The sequence below is a fragment of the Salvelinus alpinus genome, chromosome 1, assembly GCF_045679555.1.
Source record: "Salvelinus alpinus chromosome 1, SLU_Salpinus.1, whole genome shotgun sequence".
Classification (NCBI taxonomy): Eukaryota; Metazoa; Chordata; class Actinopteri; order Salmoniformes; family Salmonidae; genus Salvelinus; species Salvelinus alpinus.
The window spans coordinates 4,128,661-4,155,578 of NC_092086.1; the positions used below are offsets into that span (position 1 = coordinate 4,128,661).

The 26,918-nt window shown below is 45.8% G+C and overlaps 1 protein-coding gene across 1 annotated transcript in view; it reads left to right on the top strand.

The window, feature by feature from the left end:
• Positions 1 to 248: 248 nt before the first annotated feature.
• Positions 249 to 26,918, top strand: part of LOC139540059 (voltage-dependent T-type calcium channel subunit alpha-1H-like) — a 178,780-nt gene continuing 152,110 nt past the window's right edge. Inside the window, exons 1-2 of the mRNA XM_071343603.1 lie at positions 249 to 573; positions 8,430 to 9,072. Of these exons, the coding sequence (XP_071199704.1) occupies positions 8,454 to 9,072 (619 nt within the window). The 5' untranslated portion in view covers positions 249 to 573; positions 8,430 to 8,453. The remainder of the gene's footprint in view (positions 574 to 8,429; positions 9,073 to 26,918) is intronic.

The following is a 26,918-nucleotide window of genomic DNA, read 5'->3' on the forward strand; positions in this document are numbered from 1 at the left end:
CCATAATAATATAGACCACGAACCTTCAGCCTGCCTACTACAGATGAATCTGAGCCGTACTGTATTAGAATGGTTAAGTTAACAGTGAGACTAAACTAATACAACGTTAATATCGTCAGTTTTACATACTATCTTACTGGTGATGCTACTGCGGACTTGTGTGTCCGTCCTACCGGGGAGTCACGTGTCAGAGACCCCCCCCACCACCCGGTGGAGCTGAAGTTTGCCTTGTCAGAACATCACGGAGCTCCAACAGAAACGGACGCGTGGGTTTTTCTCTCTCTCTCCGCCTGAGCGATGATGGATATTATTTTCTCCTACACGGCGCCCACGAACTAGCTCACACGGTTAACGGTACCACTTCCGTTCCGTTCTGTCTTTTCTTTTCGCTTCTTTGGATTATTCTTCATCTGGAAGAAAAAACGTAAAATAAAATAAGGGGAGAGGAACTACAAGGAGAAGAGAGAGAGAACGAGAGAAAGAAAAGCTGGGCATCAGAGCAGGGTTGGTGCTCCCCGCTACACGGCAAGTCACGGACATGCTTCAGGGAACTTGTAATTCCATATCGATAAGGTACGTCTAATCACATGAATCAATCATCTCTCTCTGTCTATATATCGACCAGGTTTGTTTTAAATTAAAATTAAATTTAAAATTAAAAACATTTCAGTTTCTGGTTTCATTATTGAGCTACTTTTAATAAATGAATAGTCTCTTCGAAAAACCGTAAGTGATGCGTTTTGAATTCGCTTCTTAATTGAATATCGATATTACTTGAGATTTTAAAGTCTCTACTCTGGTTTGATACAGCTCCTTATCGATAGAGAGTCAATATGAGTGGTTCTCATCACAACCCCCCATTGGTTCTGGAAGAGCAGGCGGCGTAAAAATGCGTTTTACTCCCCCAGAGTTACGACTCAAACACAGCAACACAGACTCTTCTTCAGTAATACAGACTCTTCATCAGCAACACAGACTCTTCTTCAGTAATACAGACTCTTCATCAGCAACACAGACTCCTCATCAGTAATACAGACTCTTCATCAGTAACACAGACTCCCCCAGAGCTACGACTCAAACACAGCAACACAGACTCTTCATCAGCAACACAGACTCTTCATCAGCAACACAGACTCCTCTTCAGTAATACAGACTCCTCATCAGCAACACAGACTCCTCTTCAGTAACACAGACTCCTCATCAGCAACACAGACTCCTCATCAGCAACACAGACTCATCTTCAGTAATACAGACTCCTCTTCAGTAACACAGACTCCTCATCAGTAATACAGACTCTTCATCAGTAACACAGACTCCCCCAGAGCTACGACTCAAACACAGCAACACAGACTCTTCATCAGCAACAGACTCTTCATCAGCAACACAGACTCCTCATCAGCAACACAGACTCCTCATCAGCAACACAGACTCCTCTTCAGTAATACAGACTCTTCATCAGCAACACAGACTCTTCATCAGCAACACAGACTCTTCATCAGCAACACAGACTCCTCATCAGCAACACAGACTCCTCATCAGTAACACAGACTCCCCTTCAGTAACACAGACTCCTCATCAGCAACACAGACTCCTCATCAGCAACACAGACTCCTCATCAGTAACACAGACTCCTCATCAGCAACACAGACTCCTCTTCAGTAATACAGACTCTGGGTCTAATGTGGTTTATAGACGCTCCCCTGTATCTTCAGTAATACAGACTCTGGGTCTAATAAATCAAATCAAATGTTATTGGTCCACATATGTATCAGATGTGATTGGTCCACATATTTATCAGATGTGATTGGTCCACATATTTATCAGATGTTATTGGTCCACATATTTATCAGATGTGATTGGTCCACATATTTATCAGATGTGATTGGTCCACATATTTAATCAGATGTGATTGGTCCACATATTTATCAGATGTGATTGGTCCACATATTTAACAGATGTGATTGGTCCACATATTTATCAGATGTGATTGGTCCACATATTTATCAGATGTTATTGATCCACATATTTATCAGATATTATTGATCCACATATGTATCAGATAGAATACAGTAGATTACAGTATATACATGATGAGTAAAGCAATATAATTCACAACCACACACACACACACACACATCTGAAAGTAAAATAATGTAATTAATAAATATCAAAATATTATATTGAGGGATGTCGGAGTGGCATCAGAATACAGTAGATTACAGTATATACCTGATGAGTAAAGGAGCATGTGAACATGATTAATATCACGTTTCAGGACCCAGATGCAGACTGTGTCGAAGAAACTAAATGTTTGTTTCTAAAACGGGGGGGGGTAGGCAAACGACAGGTCAAAGGCAGGCAGAGGTCAATAAGTCAGTAAGGTGGGGTAAGGTACAGGCAGGCAGGCTCAGGGTCAGAGCAGGCAGGGGTCAATAATTCAGTAAGGTGGGGTAAGGGACCAGAACAGCAGGCTCAGGGTCAGGACAGGCAGGGGTCAATAATTCAGTAAGGTGGGGTAAAGGACCAGAACAGCAGGCTCAGGGTCAGAGCAGGCAGAGGTCAATAATTCAGTAAGGTGGGGTAAGGGACCAGAACAGCAGGCAGGCTCAGGGTCAGAGCAGGCAGAGGTCAATAATTCAGTAAGGTGGGGTAAGGGACCAGAACAGCAGGCTCAGGGTCAGGGCAGGCAGAGGTCAATAATTCATTAAGGTGGGGTAAGGGACCAGAACAGCAGGCAGGCTCAGGGTCAGAGCAGGCAGAGGTCAATAATTCAGTAAGGTGGGGTAAGGGACCAGAACAGCAGGCTCAGGGTCAGGGCAGGCAGAGGTCAATAATTCAGTAAGGTGGGGTAAGGGACCAGAACAGCAGGGTCAGGACAGGCAGGGGTCAATAATTCAGTAAGGTGGGGTAAGGGACCAGAACAGCAGGGTCAGGACAGGCAGGGGTCAATAATTCAGTAAGGTGGGGTAAGGGACCAGAACAGCAGGGTCAGGACAGGCAGGGGTCAATAATTCAGTAAGGTGGGGTAAGGGACCAGAACAGCAGGGTCAGGACAGGCAGGGGTCAATAATTCAGTAAGGTGGGGTAAGGGACCAGAACAGCAGGGTCAGGGCAGGCAGAGGTCAATAATTCAGTAAGGTGGGGTAAGGGACCAGAACAGCAGGCAGGCAGGGGTCAATAATTCAGTAAGGTGGGGTAAGGGACCAGAACAGCAGGGTCAGAGCAGGCAGGGGTCAATAATTCAGTAAGGTGGGGTAAGGGACCAGAACAGCAGGCTCAGGGTCAGGGCAGGCAGAGGTCAATAATTCAGTAAGGTGGGGTAAGGGACCAGAACAGCAGGCTCAGGGTCAGAGCAGGCAGAGGTCAATAATTCAGTAAGGTGGGGTAAGGGACCAGAACAGCAGGCTCAGGGTCAGAGCAGGCAGAGGTCAATAATTCAGTAAGGTGGGGTAAGGGACCAGAACAGCAGGCTCAGGGTCAGGACAGGCAGAGGTCAATAATTCAGTAAGGTGGGGTAAGGGACCAGAACAGCAGGCTCAGGGTCAGGGCAGGCAGAGGTCAATAATTCAGTAAGGTGGGGTAAGGGACCAGAACAGCAGGGTCAGGACAGGCAGGGGTCAATAATTCAGTAAGGTGGGGTAAGGGACCAGAACAGCAGGCTCAGGGTCAGGGCAGGCAGGGGTCAATAATTCAGTAAGGTGGGGTAAGGGACCAGAACAGCAGGCTCAGGGTCAGGGCAGGCAGAGGTCAATAATTCAGTAAGGTGGGGTAAGGGACCAGAACAGCAGGGTCAGGGCAGGGCAGGCAGGGGTCAATAATTCAGTAAGGTGGGGTAAGGGACCAGAACAGCAGGCTCAGGGTCAGGGCAGGCAGAGGTCAATAATTCAGTAAGGTGGGGTAAGGGACCAGAACAGCAGGGTCAGGGCAGGCAGAGGTCAATAATTCAGTAAGGTGGGGTAAGGGACCAGAACAGCAGGCTCAGGGTCAGGGCAGGCAGAGGTCAATAATTCAGTAAGGTGGGGTAAGGGACCAGAACAGCAGGGTCAGGGCAGGCAGGGGTCAATAATTCAGTAAGGTGGGGTAAGGGACCAGAACAGCAGGCTCAGGGTCAGGGCAGGCAGAGGTCAATAATTCAGTAAGGTGGGGTAAGGGACCAGAACAGCAGGGTCAGGGCAGGCAGAGGTCAATAATTCAGTAAGGTGGGGTAAGGGACCAGAACAGCAGGCTCAGGGTCAGGGCAGGCAGAGGTCAATAATTCAGTAAGGTGGGGTAAGGGACCAGAACAGCAGGCTCAGGGTCAGGGCAGGCAGAGGTCAATAATTCAGTAAGGTGGGGTAAGGGACCAGAACAGCAGGCTCAGGGTCAGGGCAGGCAGAGGTCAATAATTCAGTAAGGTGGGGTAAGGGACCAGAACAGCAGGCTCAGGGTCAGGGTTAGGGCAGGCAGAGGTCAATAATTCAGTAAGGTGGGGTAAGGGACCAGAACAGCAGGCTCAGGGTCAGGGCAGGCAGAGGTCAATAATTCAGTAAGGTGGGGTAAGGGACCAGAACAGCAGGCTCAGGGTCAGGGCAGGCAGAGGTCAATAATTCAGTAAGGTGGGGTAAGGGACCAGAACAGCAGGCTCAGGGTCAGGGCAGGCAGAGGTCAATAATTCAGTAAGGTGGGGTAAGGGACCAGAACAGCAGGCTCAGGGTCAGGGTTAGGGCAGGCAGAGGTCAATAATTCAGTAAGGTGGGGTAAGGGACCAGAACAGCAGGCTCAGGGTCAGGGCAGGCAGAGGTCAATAATTCAGTAAGGTGGGGTAAGGGACCAGAACAGCAGGCTCAGGGTCAGGGCAGGCAGAGGTCAATAATTCAGTAAGGTGGGGTAAGGGACCAGAACAGCAGGCTCAGGGTCAGGGCAGGCAGAGGTCAATAATTCATTAAGGTGGGGTAAGGGACCAGAACAGCAGGCTCAGGGTCAGGGCAGGCAGAGGTCAATAATTCAGTAAGGTGGGGTAAGGGACCAGAACAGCAGGCTCAGGGTCAGGGCAGGCAGAGGTCAATAATTCAGTAAGGTGGGGTAAGGGACCAGAACAGCAGGGTCAGGACAGGCAGGGGTCAATAATTCAGTAAGGTGGGGTAAAGGACCAGAACAGCAGGGTCAGGGCAGGCAGAGGTCAATAATTCAGTAAGGTGGGGTAAGGGACCAGAACAGCAGGCTCAGGGTCAGGGCAGGCAGAGGTCAATAATTCAGTAAGGTGGGGTAAGGGACCAGAACAGCAGGCTCAGGGTCAGGGCAGGCAGGGGTCAATAATTCAGTAAGGTGGGGTAAGGGACCAGAACAGCAGGGTCAGGGCAGGCAGAGGTCAATAATTCAGTAAGGTGGGGTAAGGGACCAGAACAGCAGGCTCAGGGTCAGGGCAGGCAGAGGTCAATAATTCAGTAAGGTGGGGTAAGGGACCAGAACAGCAGGCTCAGGGTCAGGGCAGGCAGAGGTCAATAATTCAGTAAGGTGGGGTAAGGGACCAGAACAGCAGGCTCAGGGTCAGGGCAGGCAGGGGTCAATAATTCAGTAAGGTGGGGTAAGGGACCAGAACAGCAGGGTCAGGGCAGGCAGAGGTCAATAATTCAGTAAGGTGGGGTAAGGGACCAGAACAGCAGGCTCAGGGTCAGGGCAGGCAGAGGTCAATAATTCAGTAAGGTGGGGTAAGGGACCAGAACAGCAGGCTCAGGGTCAGGGCAGGCAGAGGTCAATAATTCAGTAAGGTGGAGTACGTTTTTACATTTTTTATTCATTTATTTGACCTTTATTTAACCAGGTCGGCCAGTTGAGAACAAGTTCTCATTTACAACTGCGACCTGGCCAAGATAAAGCAAAGCAGTTCGACACATACAACAACACAGAGTTACACATGGAGTAAACAAAACATACAGTCAATAATACAGTAGAAAAGTCTATATACAGTGTGTGCAAATGGCGTGAGGTGGTAAGGCAATAAATAGGCCATAGTAGCGAAGTAATTACAATTTAGCAGATTAACACTGGAGTGATAGATGAGCAGATGACGATGTGCAAGTAGTGATACTGGTGTGCAAAAGAGCAGAAAAGTAAATAAAAACAATATGGGGATGAGGTAGGTAGATTGGATGGGCTATTTACAGATGGACTATGTACAGTCGTGGCCAAACGTTTTGAGAATGACACAAATATTAATTTCCACAAAGTTTGCTGCTTCAGTGTCTTTAGATATTTTTGTCAGATGTTACTATGGAATACTGAATTATAATTACAAGCATTTCATAAGTATCAAAGGCTTTTATTGACAATTACATGAAGTTGATGCAAAGAGTCAATATTTGCAGTGTTGACCCTTCTTTTTCAAGACCTCTGCAATCCGCCCTGGCATGCTGTCAATTAACTTCTGGGCCACATCCTGACTGATGGCAGCCCATTCTCGCATAATCAATGCTTGGAGTTTGTCAGAATTTGTGGGGTTTTGTTTGTCCACCTGCCTCTTGAGGATTGACCACAAGTTCTCAATGGGATTAAGGTCTGGGGAGTTTCCTGGCCATGGACCCAAAATATCGATGTTTTGTTCCCCGAGCCACTTAGTTATCACTTTTGCCTTATGGCAAGGTGCTTCATCATGTTGGAAAAGGCATTGTTCATCACCAAACTGTTCCTGAATGGTTGGGAGAAGTTGCTCTCGGAGGATGTGTTGGTACCATTCTTTAATCATGGCTGTGTTCTTAGGCAAAACTGTGAGTGAGCCCACTCCCTTGGCTAAGAAGCAACCCCACACATGAATGGTCTCAGGATGCTTTACTGTTGGCATGACACAGGACTGATGGTAGCGCTCACCTTGTCTTCTCCGGACAGGCTTTTTTCCGGATGCCCCAAACAACCGGAAAGGGGATTCATCAGAGAAAATGACTTTACCCCAGTCCTCAGCAGTCCAATCCCTGCTCCTTTTGCAGAATATCAGTCTGTCCCTGATGTTTTTCCTGGAGAGAAGTGGCTTCTTTGCTGCCCTTCTTGACACCAGGCCATCCTCCAAAAGTCTTCACCTCACTGTGCTTGCAGATGCACTCACACCTGCCTGCTGCCATTCCTGAGCAAGCTCTGTACTGGTGGTGCCCCGATCCCGCAGCTGATTCAACTTTAGGAGACGGTCCTGGCGCTTGCTGGACTTTCTTGGGCGCCCTGAAGCCTTCTTCACAACAATTAAACCGCTCTCCTTGAAGTGCTTGATGATCCGATAAATGGTTGATTTAGCTGCAATCTTACTGGCAGCAATATCCTTGCCTGTTAAGCCCTTTTTGTGCAAAGCAATGATGACGGCACGTTTCCTTGCAGGTCACCATGGTTGACAGAGGAAGAACTGGACTAGTGTCCAGTCATTAGGTTTATGTAACCAGTGTCTTACTAGTGTCCAGTCATTAGTTAGGTTTATGTAACCAGTGTCTTACTAGTGTCCAGTCATTAGTTAGGTTTATGTAACCAGTGTCTTACTAGTGTCCAGTCATTAGGTTTATGTAACCAGTGTCTTACTAGTGTCCAGTCATTAGTTAGGTTTATGTAACCAGTGTCTTACTAGTGTCCAGTCATTAGTTAGGTTTATGTAACCAGTGTCTTACTAGTGTCCAGTCATTAGGTTTATGTAACCAGTGTCTTACTAGTGTCCAGTCATTAGTTAGGTTTATGTAACCAGTGTCTTACTAGTGTCTAGTCATTAGGTTTATGTAACCAGTGTCTTACTAGTGTCCAGTCATTAGGTTTATGTAACCAGTGTCTTACTAGTGTCCAGTCATTAGTTAGGTTTATGTAACCAGTGTCTTACTAGTGTCTAGTCATTAGGTTTATGTAACCAGTGTCTTACTAGTGTCCAGTCATTAGGTTTATGTAACCAGTGTCTTACTAGTGTCCAGTCATTAGTTAGGTTTATGTAACCAGTGTCTTACTAGTGTCCAGTCATTAGGTTTATGTAACCAGTGTCTTACTAGTGTCCAGTCATTAGTTAGGTTTATGTAACCAGTGTCTTACTAGTGTCTAGTCATTAGTTAGGTTTATGTAACCAGTGTCTTACTAGTGTCCAGTCATTAGGTTTATGTAACCAGTGTCTTACTAGTGTCCAGTCATTAGTTAGGTTTATGTAACCAGTGTCTTACTAGTGTCCAGTCATTAGGTTTATGTAACCAGTGTCTTACTAGTGTCCAGTCATTAGTTAGGTTTATGTAACCAGTGTCTTACTAGTGTCTAGTCATTAGTTAGGTTTATGTAACCAGTGTCTTACTAGTGTCTAGTTTCTAGTCATTAGTTAGGTTTATGTAACCAGTGTCTTACTAGTGATCTTCCTCTCCTCCTCTCTTCCTCCTCCCTCCCCCTCCTCTGTCACCATCTCTCCACCTCTCTTTCTCTCTCCCCCTCTCCCTTTCTCTCTCCCCCAGGGAGGCTCTGCCTGTCTCTCTATCATGACTGATGGCGAGGGGAGAGTCCGCTTCCACTACACCCCCACCTCCTCTACCCCCACCCCCACCCTCACCCTCACCCCCACCCCCGCCCCCACCTCCTCTACCCCCACACCCACCCTCACCCTCACCCCTGCCCTCAACGTCCAGCAGGGAGGGGAGGACAGGCGGTGCCATGACGGAGAGGTGAGGGTTCTCATACCGACTCCATTTTACCGGGAACACAACCCGCACCCATCACCGTTTTACACGGAGCACAACCCCCCGAGACGTCACCGCCACGACATCGGCTTCCCTGATGATGATGATGATGAGGAAGAGGAGGGTGGCAGCAACACATGGAGTCCAGGGCCTGCAGAGGAGGAAGAGGAGGAGGAGGAAGGTGCCCGTTGTGTTCCGGGGCCTCCCGGTGTCGTTACCGGCGATAGTAGTGGTGGTGGTGTGTTCGGTAACGTGAGGAGGGAGCCGGTAACGGAGCCGGTAACGGAGCCGGTAGACCCAGTGGACCTGGTGTCTGAAGAGGAAGAGCAGCAACCGTATCCAGCCCTCGCCCCCGTAGTCTTCTTCTGCATCAAACAGACGACGCGTCCTCGCAGCTGGTGTCTACGCACGGTCTGTAACCCATATCCTTTACTGCTGGTCTGTAGCTGGTCTGTAACCCATATCCTTTACTGCTGGTCTGTACTGGTCTGTAACCCATATCCTTTACTACTGTCTGTAGCTGGTCTGTAGCTGGTCTGTAACCCATATCCTTTACTGCTGGTCTGTAGCTGGTCTGTAACCCATATCCTTTACTGCTGGTCTGTAGCTGGTCTGTAACCCATATCCTTTACTGCTGGTCTGTAGCTGGTCTGTAACCCATATCATTTACTGCTGGTCTGTAGCTGGTCTGTACTGGTCTGTAACCCATATCCTTTACTGCTGGTCTGTAGCTGGTCTGTAACCCATATCCTTTACTGCTGGTCTGTAGCTGGTCTGTAACCCATATCCTTTACTGCTGGTCTGTAGCTGGTCTGTAACCCATATCATTTACTGCTGGTCTGTAGCTGGTCTGTACTGGTCTGTAACCCATATCCTTTACTGCTGGTCTGTAGCTGGTCTGTAGCTGGTCTGTACTGGTCTGTACTGGTCTGTAACCCATATCATTTACTGCTGGTCTGTAGCTGGTCTGTACTGGTCTGTAACCCATATCCTTTACTGCTGGTCTGTAGCTGGTCTGTAGCTGGTCTGTACTGGTCTGTACTGGTCTGTAACCCATATCCTTTACTGCTGTCTGTAGCTGGTCTGTACTGGTCTGTAACCCATATCCTTTACTGCTGTCTGTAGCTGGTCTGTAGCTGGTCTGTACTGGTCTGTACTGGTCTGTAACCCATATCCTTTACTGCTGGTCTGTAGCTGGTCTGTACTGGTCTGTAACCCATATCCTTTACTGCTGGTCTGTAGCTGGTCTGTAGCTGGTCTGTACTGGTCTGTACTGGTCTGTAACCCATATCCTTTACTGCTGTCTGTAGCTGGTCTGTACTGGTCTGTAACCCATATCCTTTACTGCTGGTCTGTAGCTGGTCTGTACTGGTCTGTAACCCATATCCTTTACTGCTGGTCTGTAGCTGGTCTGTACTGGTCTGTACTGGTCTGTAACCCCATATCCTTTACTGCTGTCTGTAGCTAGTCTGTACTGGTCTGTAACCCATATCCTTTACTGCTGGTCTGTAGCTCATATCCTTTACTGCTGGTCTGTAGCTGGTCTGTAACCCATATCCTTTACTGCTGGTCTGTAGCTCATATCCTTTACTGCTGGTCTGTAGCTGGTCTGTAACCCATATCCTTTACTGCTGGTCTGTAGCTGGTCTGTAGCTGGTCTGTAGCTGGTCTGTACTGGTCTGTACTGGTCTGTACTGGTCTGTAACCCATATCCTTTACTGCTGGTCTGAAGCTGGTCTGTACTGGTCTGTAACCCATATCCTTTACTGCTGGTCTGTACTGGTCTGTAACCCATACCCTTTACTGCTGGTCTGAAGCTGGTCTGTACTGGTGTGTAACCCATATCCTTTACTGCTGGTCTGTAGCTGGTCTGTACTGGTCTGTAACCCATATCCTTTACTGCTGGTCTGTACTGGTCTGTAACCCATATCCTTTACTGCTGGTCTGTACTGGTCTGTAACCCATATCCTTTACTGCTGGTCTGTAGCTGGTCTGTACTGGTCTGTAACCCATATCCTTTACTGCTGGTCTGTAGCTGGTCTGTACTGGTCTGTAACCCATATCCTTTACTGCTGGCTGTAGCTGGTCTGTACTGGTCTGTAACCCATATCCTTTACTGCTGGTCTGTACTGGTCTGTAACCCATATCCTTTACTGCTGGTCTGTAGCTGGTCTGTACTGGTCTGTAACCCATATCCTTTACTGCTGGTCTGTAGCTGGTCTGTACTGGTCTGTAACCCATATCCTTTACTGCTGGTCTGTAGCTGGTCTGTACTGGTCTGTAACCCATATCCTTTACTGCTGTCTGTACTGGTCTGTACTGGTCTGTAACCCATATCCTTTACTGCTGGTCTGTACTGGTCTGTAACCCATATCCTTTACTGCTGGTCTGTACTGGTCTGTAAACCCATATCCTTTACTGCTGTCTGAAGCTGGTCTGTACTGGTCTGTAACCCATATCCTTTACTGCTGGTCTGTACTGGTCTGTAAACCCATATCCTTTACTGCTGGTCTGAAGCTGGTCTGTACTAGTCTGTAACCCATATCTTTACATACAGTGATTTGTACAGGTCTGTAGCTGGTCTGGTCTGTAACTGGTCTGTAGCTGGTCTGTACTGGTGTGTAGCTGGTCTGGTCTGTACTGGTCTGTAGCTGGTATATAGCTGGTCTCGTCTGTAGCTGGTCTGATCTGTAGCTGGTCTGCAGCTGGTCTGGTCTATGTACTGGTCTGTAGCTGGCCTGGTCTGTAGCTGGCCTGGTCTGTAGCTGGCCTGGTCTGTAGCTAGTCTGGTTTGTAGCTGGTCTGATCTGCAGCTGGTCTGGTCTATGTACTGGTCTGTAGCTGGTCTGGTCTGTAGCTGGCCTGGTTGGTAGCTGGTCTGGTCTGTAGCTGGTCAGAGAAAGGCAAGCGACATCCGCAAAGTCCTGCATGGTAATACTTTGAGAAGTTAAATGAGAAGGAGATGCCAAACACTGCAGAGCTCCAGTAATGGTAGTACAAGGTACATTTGTGAAATTTGAGTGGAATTTTTTAAAGCTGTTTTTATTGTCTTTTAACAGGAAACGCCGATTTAAAAATTGACTGTTTTAAATGTTAAGGTCCCACTTGAACTATGTTGGGAGATGTTTCTCTCTCTCTCTGCATTCCTGTGTGTGTGTGTGTGTGTGTGTGTGTGTGTGTGTGTGTGTGTGTGTGTGTGTGTGTGTGTGTGTGTGTGTGTGTGTGTGTGTGTGTGTGTGTGTGTGTGTGTGTGTGTGTGTGTGTGTGTGTGTGTGTGTCTTGGAGAGGTTGTGTGTGTGTGTGTGTGTGTGTGAGTGCCCCTCTAGCCAGACTGTAATCAGTGTTCATTCCCCGGTAGGTGGTCAGAACTATCCAGTGTAAATATTATTACCAAAAGGTAAATTAACTGTGATTCACACTCACACACCCACACACACACACACACACACACACACACATACCCTGGACTTCCCACACCTCATAGCTACCCAGCTGTATGTGGTGTTAGAAGGGATTGGAGATCACACACACACACACACACACACACACACACACACACACACACACACACACACACACACACACACACACACACACACACACCCTGGACTTCCCACACCTCATAGCTACCCAGCTGTCTGTGGTGTCAGAGGAGATTAGAGATAAAACACACACACACACACACACACACACACACACACACACACACACACACACACACACACACACACACACACACACACACACACACACACACACACAGTCCTAATGAGAGGTGTGTGTGACTGGTTGAAGTTTTCAACAAGCATGTCTATTCTGGGCTCAGTTGTTTGACACTGCAACCCCAGAGGTCGTGCTCAGCATGGAGTCTGTTTCTGTACTTGTGTTTTGAGTTTTTTTAAGTACGTCAGAGTTGTTGAGAACCCTGACTCATAGAAATCTCCTGCCAAACTGGATCAGAGCACGTCCCTGCTTTCTCTGTCAGGCAGGAGACCGCTTCCTGCTGTAGATGAGGTCTGCTTTCTCTGTCAGGCAGGAGACCGCTTCCTGCTGTAGATGAGGTCTGCTTTCTCTGTCAGGCAGGAGACCGCTTCCTGTTGTAGATGAGGTCTGCTTTCTCTGTCAGGCAGGAGACCGCTTCCTGCTGTAGATGAGGTCTGCTTTCTCTGTCAGGCAGGAGACCGCTTCCTGCTATAGATGAGGTCTGCTTTCTCTGTCAGGCAGGAGACCGCTTCCTGCTGTAGATGAGGTCTGCTTTCTCTGTCAGGCAGGAGACCGCTTCCTGCTGTAGATGAGGTCTGCTTTCTCTGTCAGGCAGGAGACCGCTTCCTGCTGTAGATGAGGTCTGCTTTCTCTGTCAGGCAGGAGACCGCTTCCTGTTGTAGATGAGGTCTGCTTTCTCTGTCAGGCAGGAGACCGCTTCCTGCTGTAGATGAGGTCTGCTTTCTCTGTCAGGCAGGAGACCGCTTCCTGCTGTAGATGAGGTCTGCTTTCTCTGTCAGGCAGGAGACCACTTCCTGCTGTAGATGAGGTCTGCTTTCTCTGTCAGGCAGGAGACCGCTTCCTGCTGTAGATGAGGTCTGCTTTCTCTGTCAGGCAGGAGACCGCTTCCTGCTGTAGATGAGGTCTGCTTTCTCTGTCAGGCAGGAGACCGCTTCCTGTTGTAGATGAGGTCTGCTTTCTCTGTCAGGCAGGAGACCGCTTCCTGCTGTAGATGAGGTCTGCTTTCTCTGTCAGGCAGGAGACCGCTTCCTGCTATAGATGAGGTCTGCTTTCTCTGTCAGGCAGGAGACCGCTTCCTGCTGTAGATGAGGTCTGCTTTCTCTGTCAGGCAGGAGACCGCTTCCTGCTGTAGATGAGGTCTGCTTTCTCTGTCAGGCAGGAGACCGCTTCCTGCTGTAGATGAGGTCTGCTTTCTCTGTCAGGCAGGAGACCGCTTCCTGTTGTAGATGAGGTCTGCTTTCTCTGTCAGGCAGGAGACCGCTTCCTGCTGTAGATGAGGTCTGCTTTCTCTGTCAGGCAGGAGACCGCTTCCTGCTGTAGATGAGGTCTGCTTTCTCTGTCAGGCAGGAGACCACTTCCTGCTGTAGATGAGGTCTGCTTTCTCTGTCAGGCAGGAGACCGCTTCCTGCTGTAGATGAGGTCTGCTTTCTCTGTCAGGCAGGAGACCGCTTCCTGCTGTAGATGAGGTCTGCTTTCTCTGTCAGGCAGGAGACCGCTTCCTGTTGTAGATGAGGTCTGCTTTCTCTGTCAGGCAGGAGACCACTTCCTGCTGTAGATGAGGTCTGCTTTCTCTGTCAGGCAGGAGACCACTTCCTGCTGTAGATGAGGTCTGCTTTCTCTGTCAGGCAGGAGACCGCTTCCTGCTGTAGATGAGGTCTGCTTTCTCTGTCAGGCAGGAGACCGCTTCCTGCTCTAGATGAGGTCTGCTTTCTCTGTCAGGCAGGAGACCGCTTCCTGCTGTAGATGAGGTCTGCTTTCTCTGTCAGGCAGGAGACCACTTCCTGCTGTAGATGAGGTCTGCTTTCTCTGTCAGGCAGGAGACCGCTTCCTGCTGTAGATGAGGTCTGCTTTCTCTGTCAGGCAGGAGACCGCTTCCTGCTGTAGATGAGCGACCTCAAAAAAACTGTGCGAGTGTGTTTACCTCAACAAAACCTAATCTTGCTTCAATCAGTTTATTCCAGAATAAAAATGGGATAAACAGGAACATAATTACAGCTACTAATAAAAATCATTACTTGTATTTTAACAGCAATGGTTCCAACCTAGGACTTGTTTTCAACAATAGTTTCTACAGTAAGATGTACAGTAGGTCGGATCGTGTTTCATCTCCCACTGTGTTGTTGCTCCTGGGGGGGTTCACTAAGTACAGTAGCTAGCTAGCTTGTTTTGGCTCATGTTAGCTAGCTGTTAGCTGTGTTGTTACTCCTGGGGGGGGGGGGGGGGGTTCACTAAGTACAGTAGCTAGCTAGCTTGCTTTAGCTAATGTTAGCTGTGTTGTTGCTCCTGGGGGGGTTCACTAAGTACAGTAGCTAGCTAGCTTGCTTTAGCTAATGTTAGCTAGCTGTTAGCTGTGTTGTTGCTCCTGGGGGGGTTCACTAAGTACAGTAGCTAGCTAGCTTGCTTTAGCTAATGTTAGCTAGCTGTTAGCTGTGTTGTTGCTCCTGGGGGGGTTCACTAAGTACAGTAGCTAGCTAGCTTGCTTTGGCTCATGTTAGCTAGCTATTAGCTGTGTTGTTACTCCTGGGGGGGGGGGGGGGGGGGTTCACTAAGTACAGTAGCTAGCTAGCTTGTTTTGGCTCATGTTAGCTAGCTATTAGCTGTGTTGTTACTCCTGGGGGGGGGGGGGGGGTTCACTAAGTACAGTAGCTAGCTAGCTTGCTTTGGCTAATGTTAGCTAGCTGTTAGCTGTGTTGTTACTCCTGGGGGGGGGGGGGTTCACTAAGTACAGTAGCTAGCTAGCTTGCTTTGGCTAATGTTAGCTAGCTATTAGCTGTGTTGTTACTCCTGGGGGGGGGGGTTCACTAAGTACAGTAGCTAGCTAGCTTGCTGTGGCTAATGTTAGCTAGCTATTAGCTGTGTATGAAAGAGAAAGTCACATCTACTACTATGAGAGATAAGTAGTTACTCCCTTATTTCTGCTTATCAGCCTGACTAACCGGTGCCTGTATGTAGCCTCTCTACTGTATATAGCCTCTCTGCTGTATAGAGCCTCTCTACTGTATATAGCCTCTCTACTGTATATAGCCTCTCTACTGTATATAGCCTCTCTACTGTATATAGCCTCTCTACTGTATATAGCCTCTCTACTGTATGTAGCCTCTCTACTGTATATAGCCTCTCTACTGTATATAGCCTCTCTACTGTATATAGCCTCTCTACTGTTTATAGCCTCTCTACTGTATATAGCCTCTCTACTGTATGTAGCCTCGCTACTTTTATAGCCTCGCTACTGTATATAGCCTCTCTACTGTATATAGCCTGTCTACTGTATATAGCCTCTCTACTGTATATAGCCTCTCTACTGTATATAGCCTCGCTACTGTATATAGCCTCTCTACTGTATATAGCCTCTCTACTGTATATAGCCTCTCTACTGTATATAGCCTCTCTACTGTATATAGCCTCGCTACTGTATGTAGCCTCTCTACTGTATATAGCCTCTCTACTGTATGTAGCCTCTCTACTGTATGTAGCCTCTCTACTGTATATAGCCTCGCTACTGTATATAGCCTGTCTTTTTACTGTTATTTTTATTTCTTTACTTACCTATTGTTCACCTAATACCTTTTTTTTGCACTATTGGTTAGAGCCTGTAAGTAAGCATTTCACTGTAAGGTCTACCTACACCTGTTGTATTCGACGCAGGTGACAAATAAACTTTGATTTGATTTGATTTATCATCACCTGTTATAAAACGACAACGATGCCTTGCTAGCTGACTTACTGGTCCACTGTCGAAGCACTGCTTCCTGAAGCGTTGTGCCCCGACAAAGAAAGTGGAGCCGTATACTCCGTCAGCAATTGTAAATGGAGCTTCGTAGTATTTTTATTTATTTTATTTCACCTTTATTTAACCAGGTAATATATGTATTAATTAGCCTAAGTTTATCATTATCACCTTTATTTAACCAGGTAGACTAGTTGAGAACAAGTTCTCATTTTACAACTGCGACCTGGCCAAGATAAAGCAAAGCAGTTCGACACAAACATCAACACAGAGTTACACATGGAATAAACAAACATACAGTCAATAATACAATAGAAAAATCTATATACAGTGAGTGCAAATGAGGTAAGAATGTAGCACTTTTCTACCCTGGTGTGTGTAAGCTTTATTTAACTAGGCAAGTCAGTTCATTCTTATTTACAATGACGGCCTACACCGGGCCGAACCCCGGACGACGCTGGGCCAATTGTACGCCGGACCTACGGGACTCCTAATCCCATGGCCGGTTGTGATACAGCCTGGATTCGAACCAGGAATGAAGCAGCCTCCCGTCATCTTCCTGATCCTTAAAAACCAGAGCGGATGTTTCTGTAGATAGAGTTTCAAACCAAAGAGATTCGAGTCCTCGTATCCTCACCAGAGAGACGTCTGTTCTGTGAAAATACTGTTTTCCCCTCAATCGGATGCCTCATCTCCTTTTTAGTTGCTGTAATTATGTTCCTGTTTATCCCCCTTTTTTTGAGAAGCCGTTTGCTGCCAAACGGAATCGGTCGTATCAATTAAACCGACTTCATTAAACGTAGAGTGATAATCACTTAAGTCAGGATAAACTTGCCGAGGTAATTAATTTTTAAACATTTTTTTGGGTGGCAATTGATGTTATTCGTTAACTACTTTGCCTGTGTTCTGAAATAACTCCCTGGGTTTCACCGTCATGCTGTTGGATGTTTGGTCACGACGTGTCATTATATTAAATGTGTTTTGTTGTGAGAGACTCATGACTAAGCACTTCCCACACACACACACACAAAACACATTGTGTGGCGCTCCTCGTTATTTCTCCAAGTTTGTAGGAAACAGAAGAGAGAAACTCACCGCTGTATATTTATGAGCTCAGTCAGAACTTGTGGCTAGTTTGAATGAAGCACATCTCCCTTTCACTCGCGCAGACACCATCTCTCCCCCTCTCCCTTCCTCCTCCCTCCCCCTCCTCTCTCACCATCTCTCCACCTCCCTTTCTCTCTCCCCCTCTCCCTTCCTCCTCCCTCCCCCTCCTCTCTCACCATCTCTCCACCTCCCTTTCTCTCTCCCCCTCTCAGACACCGCTACTGAGCAGAGAGGGTGAGCAGGTTCTTAAATTAAATTATATTTTTTTATTCATCAAAGTTTTCTCTAACCAATTTTGGTCTATAATGCTGACAGACAAGTTCCTTACTTTTATAAAAAAGCATTTAAAAAAATATATATATATACAGTGGAGAGAACAAGTATTTGACACACTGCCGATTTTGCAGGTTTTCCTACTTACAAAGCATGTAGAGGTCTGTCATTTTTTATCATAGGTACACTTCAACTGTGAGAGGCGGAATCTAAAACAAAAATCCAGAAAATCACATTGTATGATTTTTAAGTAATTAATTTGCATTTTATTGCATGACATAAGTATTTGAAGGTAACTAGGCTTCTTCTCCAAGCTTTGATGCTGCTGATGGTCGTTAGTAGCCAACCGAACTTGTTAACTGCCTGGTACTCTATTGTCTTATCTAATCACTCTGACATCATCGCAAAACAAAATGGCGACACCGCTAGAGACGGTATCCGTGCTGTTATCACCTAGGCAACTTTGCAGTATTTAGTATTTTTTTAATGTGTTATTTCTTACATAATTAGGCCAGACATTTTTTTGGAGTTCTTTACATACAACCGGGAAGAACTATTGGATATTAGAGCAACGGCAACTCACGACCAGGAATACAACTTTCCCGAATCAGATCCTTTAGTTCGTACCCCCCAGGGAAATTGAACTGGTGCCAGAGGCTGACCCAAATCAGCGCCGGTGGAGGAGAGGTACTCGGAGTGGACTTCTAGTCCGACTCATGAGGCGCGCGCTCCACCCACCGCTTCCGAGTATATTACTCGCTAATGTTCAGTCTCTGGATAATAAAGTTGACGAGCTCAGGGCGAGGATCTCCTTCCAGAGAGACATCAGGGATTGTAACATACTCTGGGGTTTTTTCACGGAAACATAAGCTCTCTACGGGATGTACTGTCTGAGTCCGTACAGCCAGTTGGGTTCTCAGTTCATCGCTCAAATAAAACTCTCCGGGAAGAAGAAAGGCATTTGTTTATTTGTTTACATTTGTTTATTCCATGTGTAACTCTGTGTTGTTGTTTGTGTCGCACTGCTTTGCTTTATCTTGGCCAGGTCGCAGTTGTAAATGAGAACTTGTTCTCAACTAGCCTACCTGGTTAAATAAAGGTGAAATAAAAAATATTAAAATTAAGAAATATGTATTAACTACTCATGGTGTGATTGTGACATCATACAGGAACTCAGGTCCTTTTGTAGTCACCTGTATACCATTTCAATTAACAGCCTTGTTAAAAGTTCATTTGTGGAATTTCTTTCCTTCTTATTGTGTTTGAGCCAATCAGTTGTGTTGTGACATAGGTAGAAATGGTATACAGAGGATCGCCCTATTTGGTAAAAGACCAAGTCCATATTATGGTACGAATTGCTCAAATAAGCAAAGAGAAACGACAGTCCATCATTACTTTAAGACATGAAGGTCAGTCAATCTGGAAAATTTCAAGGACTTTGAAAGTTTCTTTAAGTTCAGTCGCAAAAACCATCAAGCGCTATGATGAAACTGTCTCTCATGAGGACCGCCACGGGAATGGAAGACCCAGAGTTACCTCTGCTGCAGAGGATAAGTTCATTAGAGTTAACTGCACCTCAGATTGCAGCCCAAATAAATGCTTCACAGAGTTCAAGTAACAGACACATCTCAACATCAACTGTTCAGAGGAGACGGTGTGAATCAGGCCTTCATGGTTGAATTGCTGCAAAGAAACCACTACTAAAGGACACCGATAACAAGAAGAGACTTGCTTGGGCCAAAAAACACGAGCAATGGACATTAGACCGGTGGAAATCTGTCCTTTGGTCTGATGAGTCCAAATTTGCGATTTTTGGTTCCAACCATCATGTCTTTGTGAGACGCAGAGTAGGTGAACGGATGATCTCTGTATGTGTGGTTCCCACCGTGAAGCATGGAGGAGGAGGTGTGATGGTGCTTTGCTGGTGACACTGTCAGTGATTTATTTAGAGTTCAAGGAACACTTAGGGAAAGGGGGATACCTAGTCAGTTGTCCAACTGAATGTATTCAACTGAAATGTGTCTTCCGCATTTAACCCAACCCCTCTGAATGAGAGGGGGGGGGGGGGGGGGTGCTGCCTTAATTGACATCCACGTCTTTGGCGCCCAGGGAACAGTGGGTTAACTGCCTTGCTCAGGTGCAGAATGACAGATTTTTACATGGTCAGCTTGGGGATTCGATCCAGCAACCTTTATGTTACTGGCCCAACGCTCTAACCACTTATAACCAGCATGGCTACCACAGCGTTCTCCAGCGATGCGCCATCCCATCTGGTTTGCACTTAGTGGGATTATCATTTGATTTTCAACGGGACAATGACCCAAAACCCACCTCCAGGCTGTGTAAGGGCTATTTGACCAAGAAGGTGAGTGATGGAGTGCTGCATCAGATGACCTGGTCTCTACAATCACCTGACCTCAACCCAATTGAGATGGTTTGGGACGAGTCGGACCGCAGAATGAAGGAAAAGCAGCCAACAAGTGCTCAGCATATGTGGGAACTCCTTCAAGACTGTAGGAAAAAGCATTCCAGGTGAAACTGGTTGAGAGAATGCCAAGAGTGTGCATAGCTGTCAAACAAAGCAAAGGGTGGCTACTTTGAAGAATCTCAAATATTAAATATATTTTGATTTGTTAAACATGTTTTTGGTTACTACATGATTCCATATGTGTTATTTCATAGTTTTGACGTCTTCACTATTATTCTACAATGTAGAAAATAGTACAAATTAAGAAAAACCCTTGAATGAGTAGGTGTGTCTGTCACGTTCCTGACCTTATTTCCTTTGTTTAGTATTGTTTAGTTGGTCAGGACGTGAGCTGGGTGGGCATTCTATGTTATGTGTTTCTATGTTGGGTTAATTGTATTTGCCTGATATGGTTCTCAATCAGGGGCAGGTGTTTTACGTTTCCTCTGATTGAGAACCATATTAAGGTAGGCTGTTCTCACTGTTTGTTTGTGGGTGATTGTCTTCCGTGTTTGTGTTTGTTACCACACGGGACTGTATCGTTTGTGCTAGTCTGTACCTGTTTCATGCGTTCTTCGTGTTTATGTAAGTTCTTATGTTCAGGTCGGTCGTTTGTTATTTTGTAATCATTTCAAGTGTTCATCGTGTTTCGTCTTGCTTTAATAAATCTTCATGTATTCATCAACCGCTGCGTTTTGGTCCGATCCCTACTCCTCCTCTTCAGACGAAGAGGAGGAGAGCAGCCGTTACAGTGTCCAAACTTTTTACCGGTACTGTGTATAGATATATAAACAGTAGTTATGACAAGTTAAAACCCATTACATTCTAAGCCGGGGGTAATTAGTATTTTGGTACTGTATGTCTTGATGGTACTAAGTTTACATTTTTTTCTTTATTTAAGTCAGTTAAGAACAAATTCTGATTCGATATCATTTCCAAGCCCACCCCCCTGTTGAGGTTTTTATGGGGGGGTTGAGGTTGTATCAGAGGCACAGTTTATTCCAGTGTAGAGAATTATAATGCCTTATAAAACTGCTCTTGTCTTTCTCTCTGTTTCTCTCTGTCTGTCTGTCTGTCTGTTTGTCTGTCTGTCTGTCTGTCTGTCTGTCTGTCTGTCTCTCTGTCTCTCTGTCTCTCTGTCTCGCTGTCTCTCTGTCTGTCTCTCTCTCTGTCTGTCTCTCTCTCTGTCTGTCTCTCTCTCTGTCTGTCTCTCTCTCTCTTTCTCTGTCTGTCTCTCTCTCTCTTTCTCTGTATGTCTCTCTCTCTCTCTCTCTCTAGACATGGGAAACATATGTTTACATTACCAAAGCAAGTGAGATCAACAAAAAGTGGAGAAGACACAAAACAATATCAACAACAAAAAAAACGATAAGAATTTAACAGTTTAACATTTGACTCAGAAAAGGTTTTCCATAAGATAGTCATGTTAAGGATTATATTATTTATTATTATTATCAGATATGTACAGTGTGTTTTAGTCATGTGAAAATAGTTGTAGAATGAATAGTGGGGGGAGATAAATAAACAGATAAATATGGGTTGTATTTACAATGGTGTTTGTTCTTCACTGGTTGCCCTTTTCTTGTGGCAACAGGTCACAAATCTTGCTGCTGTGATGGCACACTGTGGTATTTCTCCCAGTAGATATGGGAGTTTATCAAGATTGGATTTGTTTTCGAGTTAAATGTGAATCTGTGTAATCTGAGGTAAATATGTGTCTCTAATATGGTCATATATTTGGCAGGAGGTTAGGAAGTGCAGCTCAGTTTCCACCTCATTTTGTTTGTGGACAGTGTTGCACATAGGCTCAGTCACAGTGGTCAGGTATTCTGCCTCTGTGTACTCTCTGTTTAGGGTCAGTCACAGTGGTCAGGTATTCTGCCTCTGTGTATTCTCTGTTTAGGGACAGATAGCGTACCAATTTGTTTTTGTTCTGGGGCTCTGTGGGGTCTATTTGTGTTTGTGAACAGAGACCCAGAAACCAGCTGACTGTAACGGTTTTCTTCCTGGGATGAAGGAGAGGACCAAAACACAGCTGTTCAACATGTTTAATAAAGAATAAGAACGTGAACACTACAAGCTACAAAAACAATAAATGTGAAAACCGAAAACAGTCCTATCTGGTGCAGAACACAAAGACAGAAAACAATCACCCACAAACCAACAGTGAAAACAGGCTACCTTAATATGGTTCCCAATCGGAGACAATGCAAAACACCTGCCTCTGATTGAGAACCATATCAGGCCAATCAACAAACACAACATAGAAACACAAAACATAGACTACACCGACCCAGTTCACGTCCTGGCCAACTAAACAAAGACTAAACAAAGGAAATAAGGTCAGGAACGTGACACTGACTGAGGGGACTCTTCTCCAGGTTCATCTCTCTGTAGGTGAGGACTCTGTGGGGTCTATTTGTGTTTGTGAACTGAGCCCCAGAAACCAGCTGGCTTAGGGGACTCTTCTCCAGGTTCATCTCTCTGTAGGTGATGGCTTTGTTAAGGAAGGTTTGGGAATCTCTTCCTTTTAGGTGGTTGTAGGATTTAACGGCTCTTTTCTGGATTTTGATAATTAGAAAGCATGAGTCTAAATTGGGTATTTGTCCCATTTTGTGAGTTCTTGGTTGGTGAGCGGACCCCAGACCTCACAACCATAAAGGGCAATGGGTTCTATATCTTATTCAAGTATTTTTAGCCAGATCCTAATTGGTATGTCGAATTTTATGTCTCTTTTGATGGCATAGAAGGCCCTTCTTGCCTTGTCTCTCAGATCGTTCACAGCTTTGGGGAAGTTACCTGTGGCGCTGATGTTTAGGCCGAGGTATGTATAGTTTTCTGTGTGCTCTAGGGAAACGGTGTCTAGATGGAATCTGTATTTGTGGCCCTGGCAGCTGGACCTTTTCAGGAACACCATTATTTTGGTCTTACTGAGATTTACTGTCAGGGCCGAGGTCTGGCAGAATCTGTGCAGAAGATCTAGGTGCTGCTGTAGACCCTCCTTGGTTGGTGACAGAAGCACCAGATCTCTCTCTCCGTCTCCGTCTCCGTCTCTCTGTGTGTGTGTGATTTAATGTAGGTCGTATTGATTCCATATTGTGGAGCTGAGTTGAGAGGTGTGTGTTGATTTATCCCTGTGTGGGTTATAAACCAGAAATGGAGAAACACGGGGCGGAATTGAAAAACCTCAACTCATATCTTAACACACACAGCTCTCCTCTCCTCTCTTCTCCTCTCTTCTCCTCTCCTCTCCTCTCCTCTCCTCTCCTCTCCTCTCCTCTCCTCTCCTCTCCTCTCTCCTCCTCTCCCCTCCTCTCCTCTCCTCTCCTCTCCTCTCCAGTGTGTTTAATGTTTTTGGGTCATGTTGTTGACATGTGGTTTGAGCTGCCACTGCACTGCTGTCACTAATGAGGAGGGTGTGTGTGTGTGTTAAGGCCCAGGACGATACCACTATTGTAATAGTATCATGACAAGGAAACAAAAAAACAACAAAACACAGAAAACGATTTAACTTCTTTAGGAACGTTGTTAACAACCATCGTTATGTTGTCATTGAGAATCACATGTATTTATTTTCCCGGCTTATAGCACAACAAAATGTTTACATACACTAGGTTTTTTAAAGAATTTAATCAGCTTCCTATTTTCCTTAAAAGCCCGTGGGGAGACATTTAAATATGTTGTGATATTGGTATCATCCCAGCTATAGTGTGAATGTGTCTGTGTGTGATTTTAGTAATTCATACGTCCCTGTTACACACGGTGGGGGGGTTTATCTCACAGGAAAAACACTTACCAGGAAACTACCTTGTTACTAGGCAACAACCGAGCTGCTGCATTCCGGTGGAGGGGATCTCTGTGTGTGTGTGTGTGTGTGTGTGTGTGTGTGTGTGTGTGTGTGTGTGTGTGTGTGTGAGAGAGAGAGCTCTGCTGGGTCAATAGCTTGAGAGAGAGATACAGTAAATGCATTTTCTAGTTAGACTTTTACAGTAAAGCTGTGTTGTGTATTTTGTAGTTAGAGACTTTTACAGTAAAGCTGTGTTGTGTATTTTGTAGTTAGAGACTTTTACAGTAAAGCTGTGTTGTGTATTTTGTAGTTAGAGACTTTTACAGTAAAGCTGTGTTGTGTATTTTGTAGTTAGACACTTTTACAGTAAAGTTGTGTTGTGTATTTTGTAGTTAGAGACTTTTACAGTAAAGCTGTGTTGTGTATTTTGTAGTTAGAGACTTTTACAGTAAAGCTGTGTTGTGTATTTTGTAGTTAGAGACTTTTACAGTAAAGCTGTGTTGTGTATTTTTGAGTTAGAGACTTTTACAGTAAAGCTGTGTTGTGTATTTTGTAGAGAGATACTTTTACACTAAAGCTGTGTTAAATGTATTTTCTAGAGAGAGACTTTTACAGTAAATTTGTGTTGTGTATTTTGTAGTTAGAGACTTTTACAGTAAAGCTGTGTTGTGTATTTTGTAGTTAGAGACTTTTACAGTAAAGCTGTGTTGTGTATTTTGTAGTTAGAGTCTTTTACAGTAAAGCTGTGTTGTGTATTTTGTAGTTAGAGACTTTTACAGTAAAGCTGTGTTGTGTATTTTGTAGTTAGACACTTTTACAGTAAAGTTGTGTTGTGTATTTTGTAGTTAGAGACTTTTACAGTAAAGCTGTGTTGTGTATTTTGTAGTTAGAGACTTTTACAGTAAAGCTGTGTTGTGTATTTTGTAGTTAGAGACTTTTACAGTAAAGCTGTGTTGTGTATTTTTGAGTTAGAGACTTTTACAGTAAAGCTGTGTTGTGTATTTTGTAGAGAGATACTTTTACACTAAAGCTGTGTTAAATGTATTTTCTAGAGAGAGACTTTTACAGTAAATTTGTGTTGTGTATTTTGTAGTTAGACACTTTTACAGTAAAGCTGTGTTGTGTATTTTGTAGCTAGACACTTTTACAATAAAGCTGTGTTGTGTATTTTCTAGAGAGATACTTTTACAGTAAAGCTGTGTTAAATGTATTTTATAGTTAGAGACTTTTACAGTAAAGCTGTGTTAAATGTACTTTCTAGAGAGATACTTTTACAGTAAAGCTGAGTTAAATGTATTTTCTAGAGAGAGACTTTTACAGTAAAGCTGAGTTAAATGTATTTTCTAGTCAGAGACTTTTACAGTAAAGCTGAGTTAAATGTATTTTCTAGTCAGAGACTTTTACAGTAAAGCTGTGTTAAATGTATTTTCTAGTCAGAGACTTTTACAGTAAAGCTGAGTTAAATGTATTTTCTAGGAGTGTTACAGTGTCTACAGTAGAGGAGTGTTACTGTGTGATTCAGGCCGCCCACGTGTTCCCCAGCTCGTGGTCCTTGTGTCGGCATGACGACGGGCGGTCAGCAGCCAATCGCTGAGTAGCGGAATGCCAGGGACATAGCCTAACAACTGTGTGTGTGTGTGTGTGTGTGTGTGTGTGTGTGTGTGTGTGTGTGTGTGTGTGTGTGTGTGTGTGTCGTTTTTAACAGGACATAGTAAGGAGTGACTGACCGTTGGTGACAGACGACTCTTTATAGCTCAACATTGATCCCTTCTGGCCTTCTGTTCTCTACAGACAGAGATAACCCACTCCCCTCCTCTCCCACAGTGTGAGTCTACAGACAGACAGAGGTAATAACCCACTCCCCTCCTCTCCCACAGTGTGAGTCTACAGACAGACAGAGGTAATAACCCACTCCCCTCCTCTCCCCCAGTGTGAGTCTACAGACAGACAGAGATAATAACCCACCCCCTCCTCTCCTCCAGTGTGAGTCTACAGACAGACAGAGATAACCCACCCCCTCCTCTCCCACAGTGTGAGTCTACAGACAGACAGAGGTAATAACCCACCCCCTCCTCTCCCCCAGTGTGAGTCTACAGACAGACAGAGATAATAACCCACCCCCTCCTCTCCCCCAGTGTGAGTCTACAGACAGACAGAGATAATAACCCACCCCCTCCTCTCCCCCGGTGACAGAGATAACCCACCCCCTCCTCTCCTCCAGTGTGAGTCTACAGACAGACAGAGATAACCCACCCCCCCCTCTCCCCCAGTGTGAGTCTACAGACAGACAGAGATAACCCACTCCCCTCCTCTCCCACAGTGTGAGTCTACAGACAGACAGAGGTAATAACCCACCCCCTCCTCTTCTCCAGTGTGAGTCTACAGACAGACAGAGGTAATAACCCACCCCCTCCTCTCCCCCAGTGTGAGTCTACAGACAGACAGAGATAACCCACCCCCTCCTCTCCTCCAGTATGAGTCTACAGACAGACAGAGATAATAACCCACCCCCTCCTCTCCCCCAGTATGAGTCTACAGACAGACAGAGATAATAACCCACCCCCTCCTCTCCCCCAGTATGAGTCTACAGACAGACAGAGATAATAACCCACCCCCTCCTCTCCCCCGGTGTGAGTCTACAGACAGACAGAGATAACCCACCCCCTCCTCTCCTCCAGTGTGAGTCTACAGACAGACAGAGATAACCCACCCCCTCCTCTCCCCCAGTGTGAGTCTACAGACAGACAGAGATAACCCACCCCCTCCTCTCCCCCAGTGTGAGTCTACAGACATTGTCGGAACTAGAAGCACAAGCATTTCACATCTGCTAACCATGTGTATGTGACTAATAAAATTTGATTTGATTTGATTTACAGACAGACAGAGATAACCCACCCCCTCCTCTCCCCCAGTGTGAGTCTACAGACAGACAGAGATAACCCACCCCCTCCTCTCCCCCAGTGTGAGTCTACAGACAGACAGAGATAACCCACCCCCTCCTCTGCCCCAGTGTGAGTCTACAGACAGACAGAGATAACCCACCCCCTCCTCTTCTCCAGTGTGAGTCTACAGACAGACAGAGATAACCCACCCCCTCCTCTCCTCCAGTGTGAGTCTACAGACAGACAGAGATAACCCACCCCCTCCTCTCCCCCAGTGTGTTTACAGTTGTTCGTTGTTTTT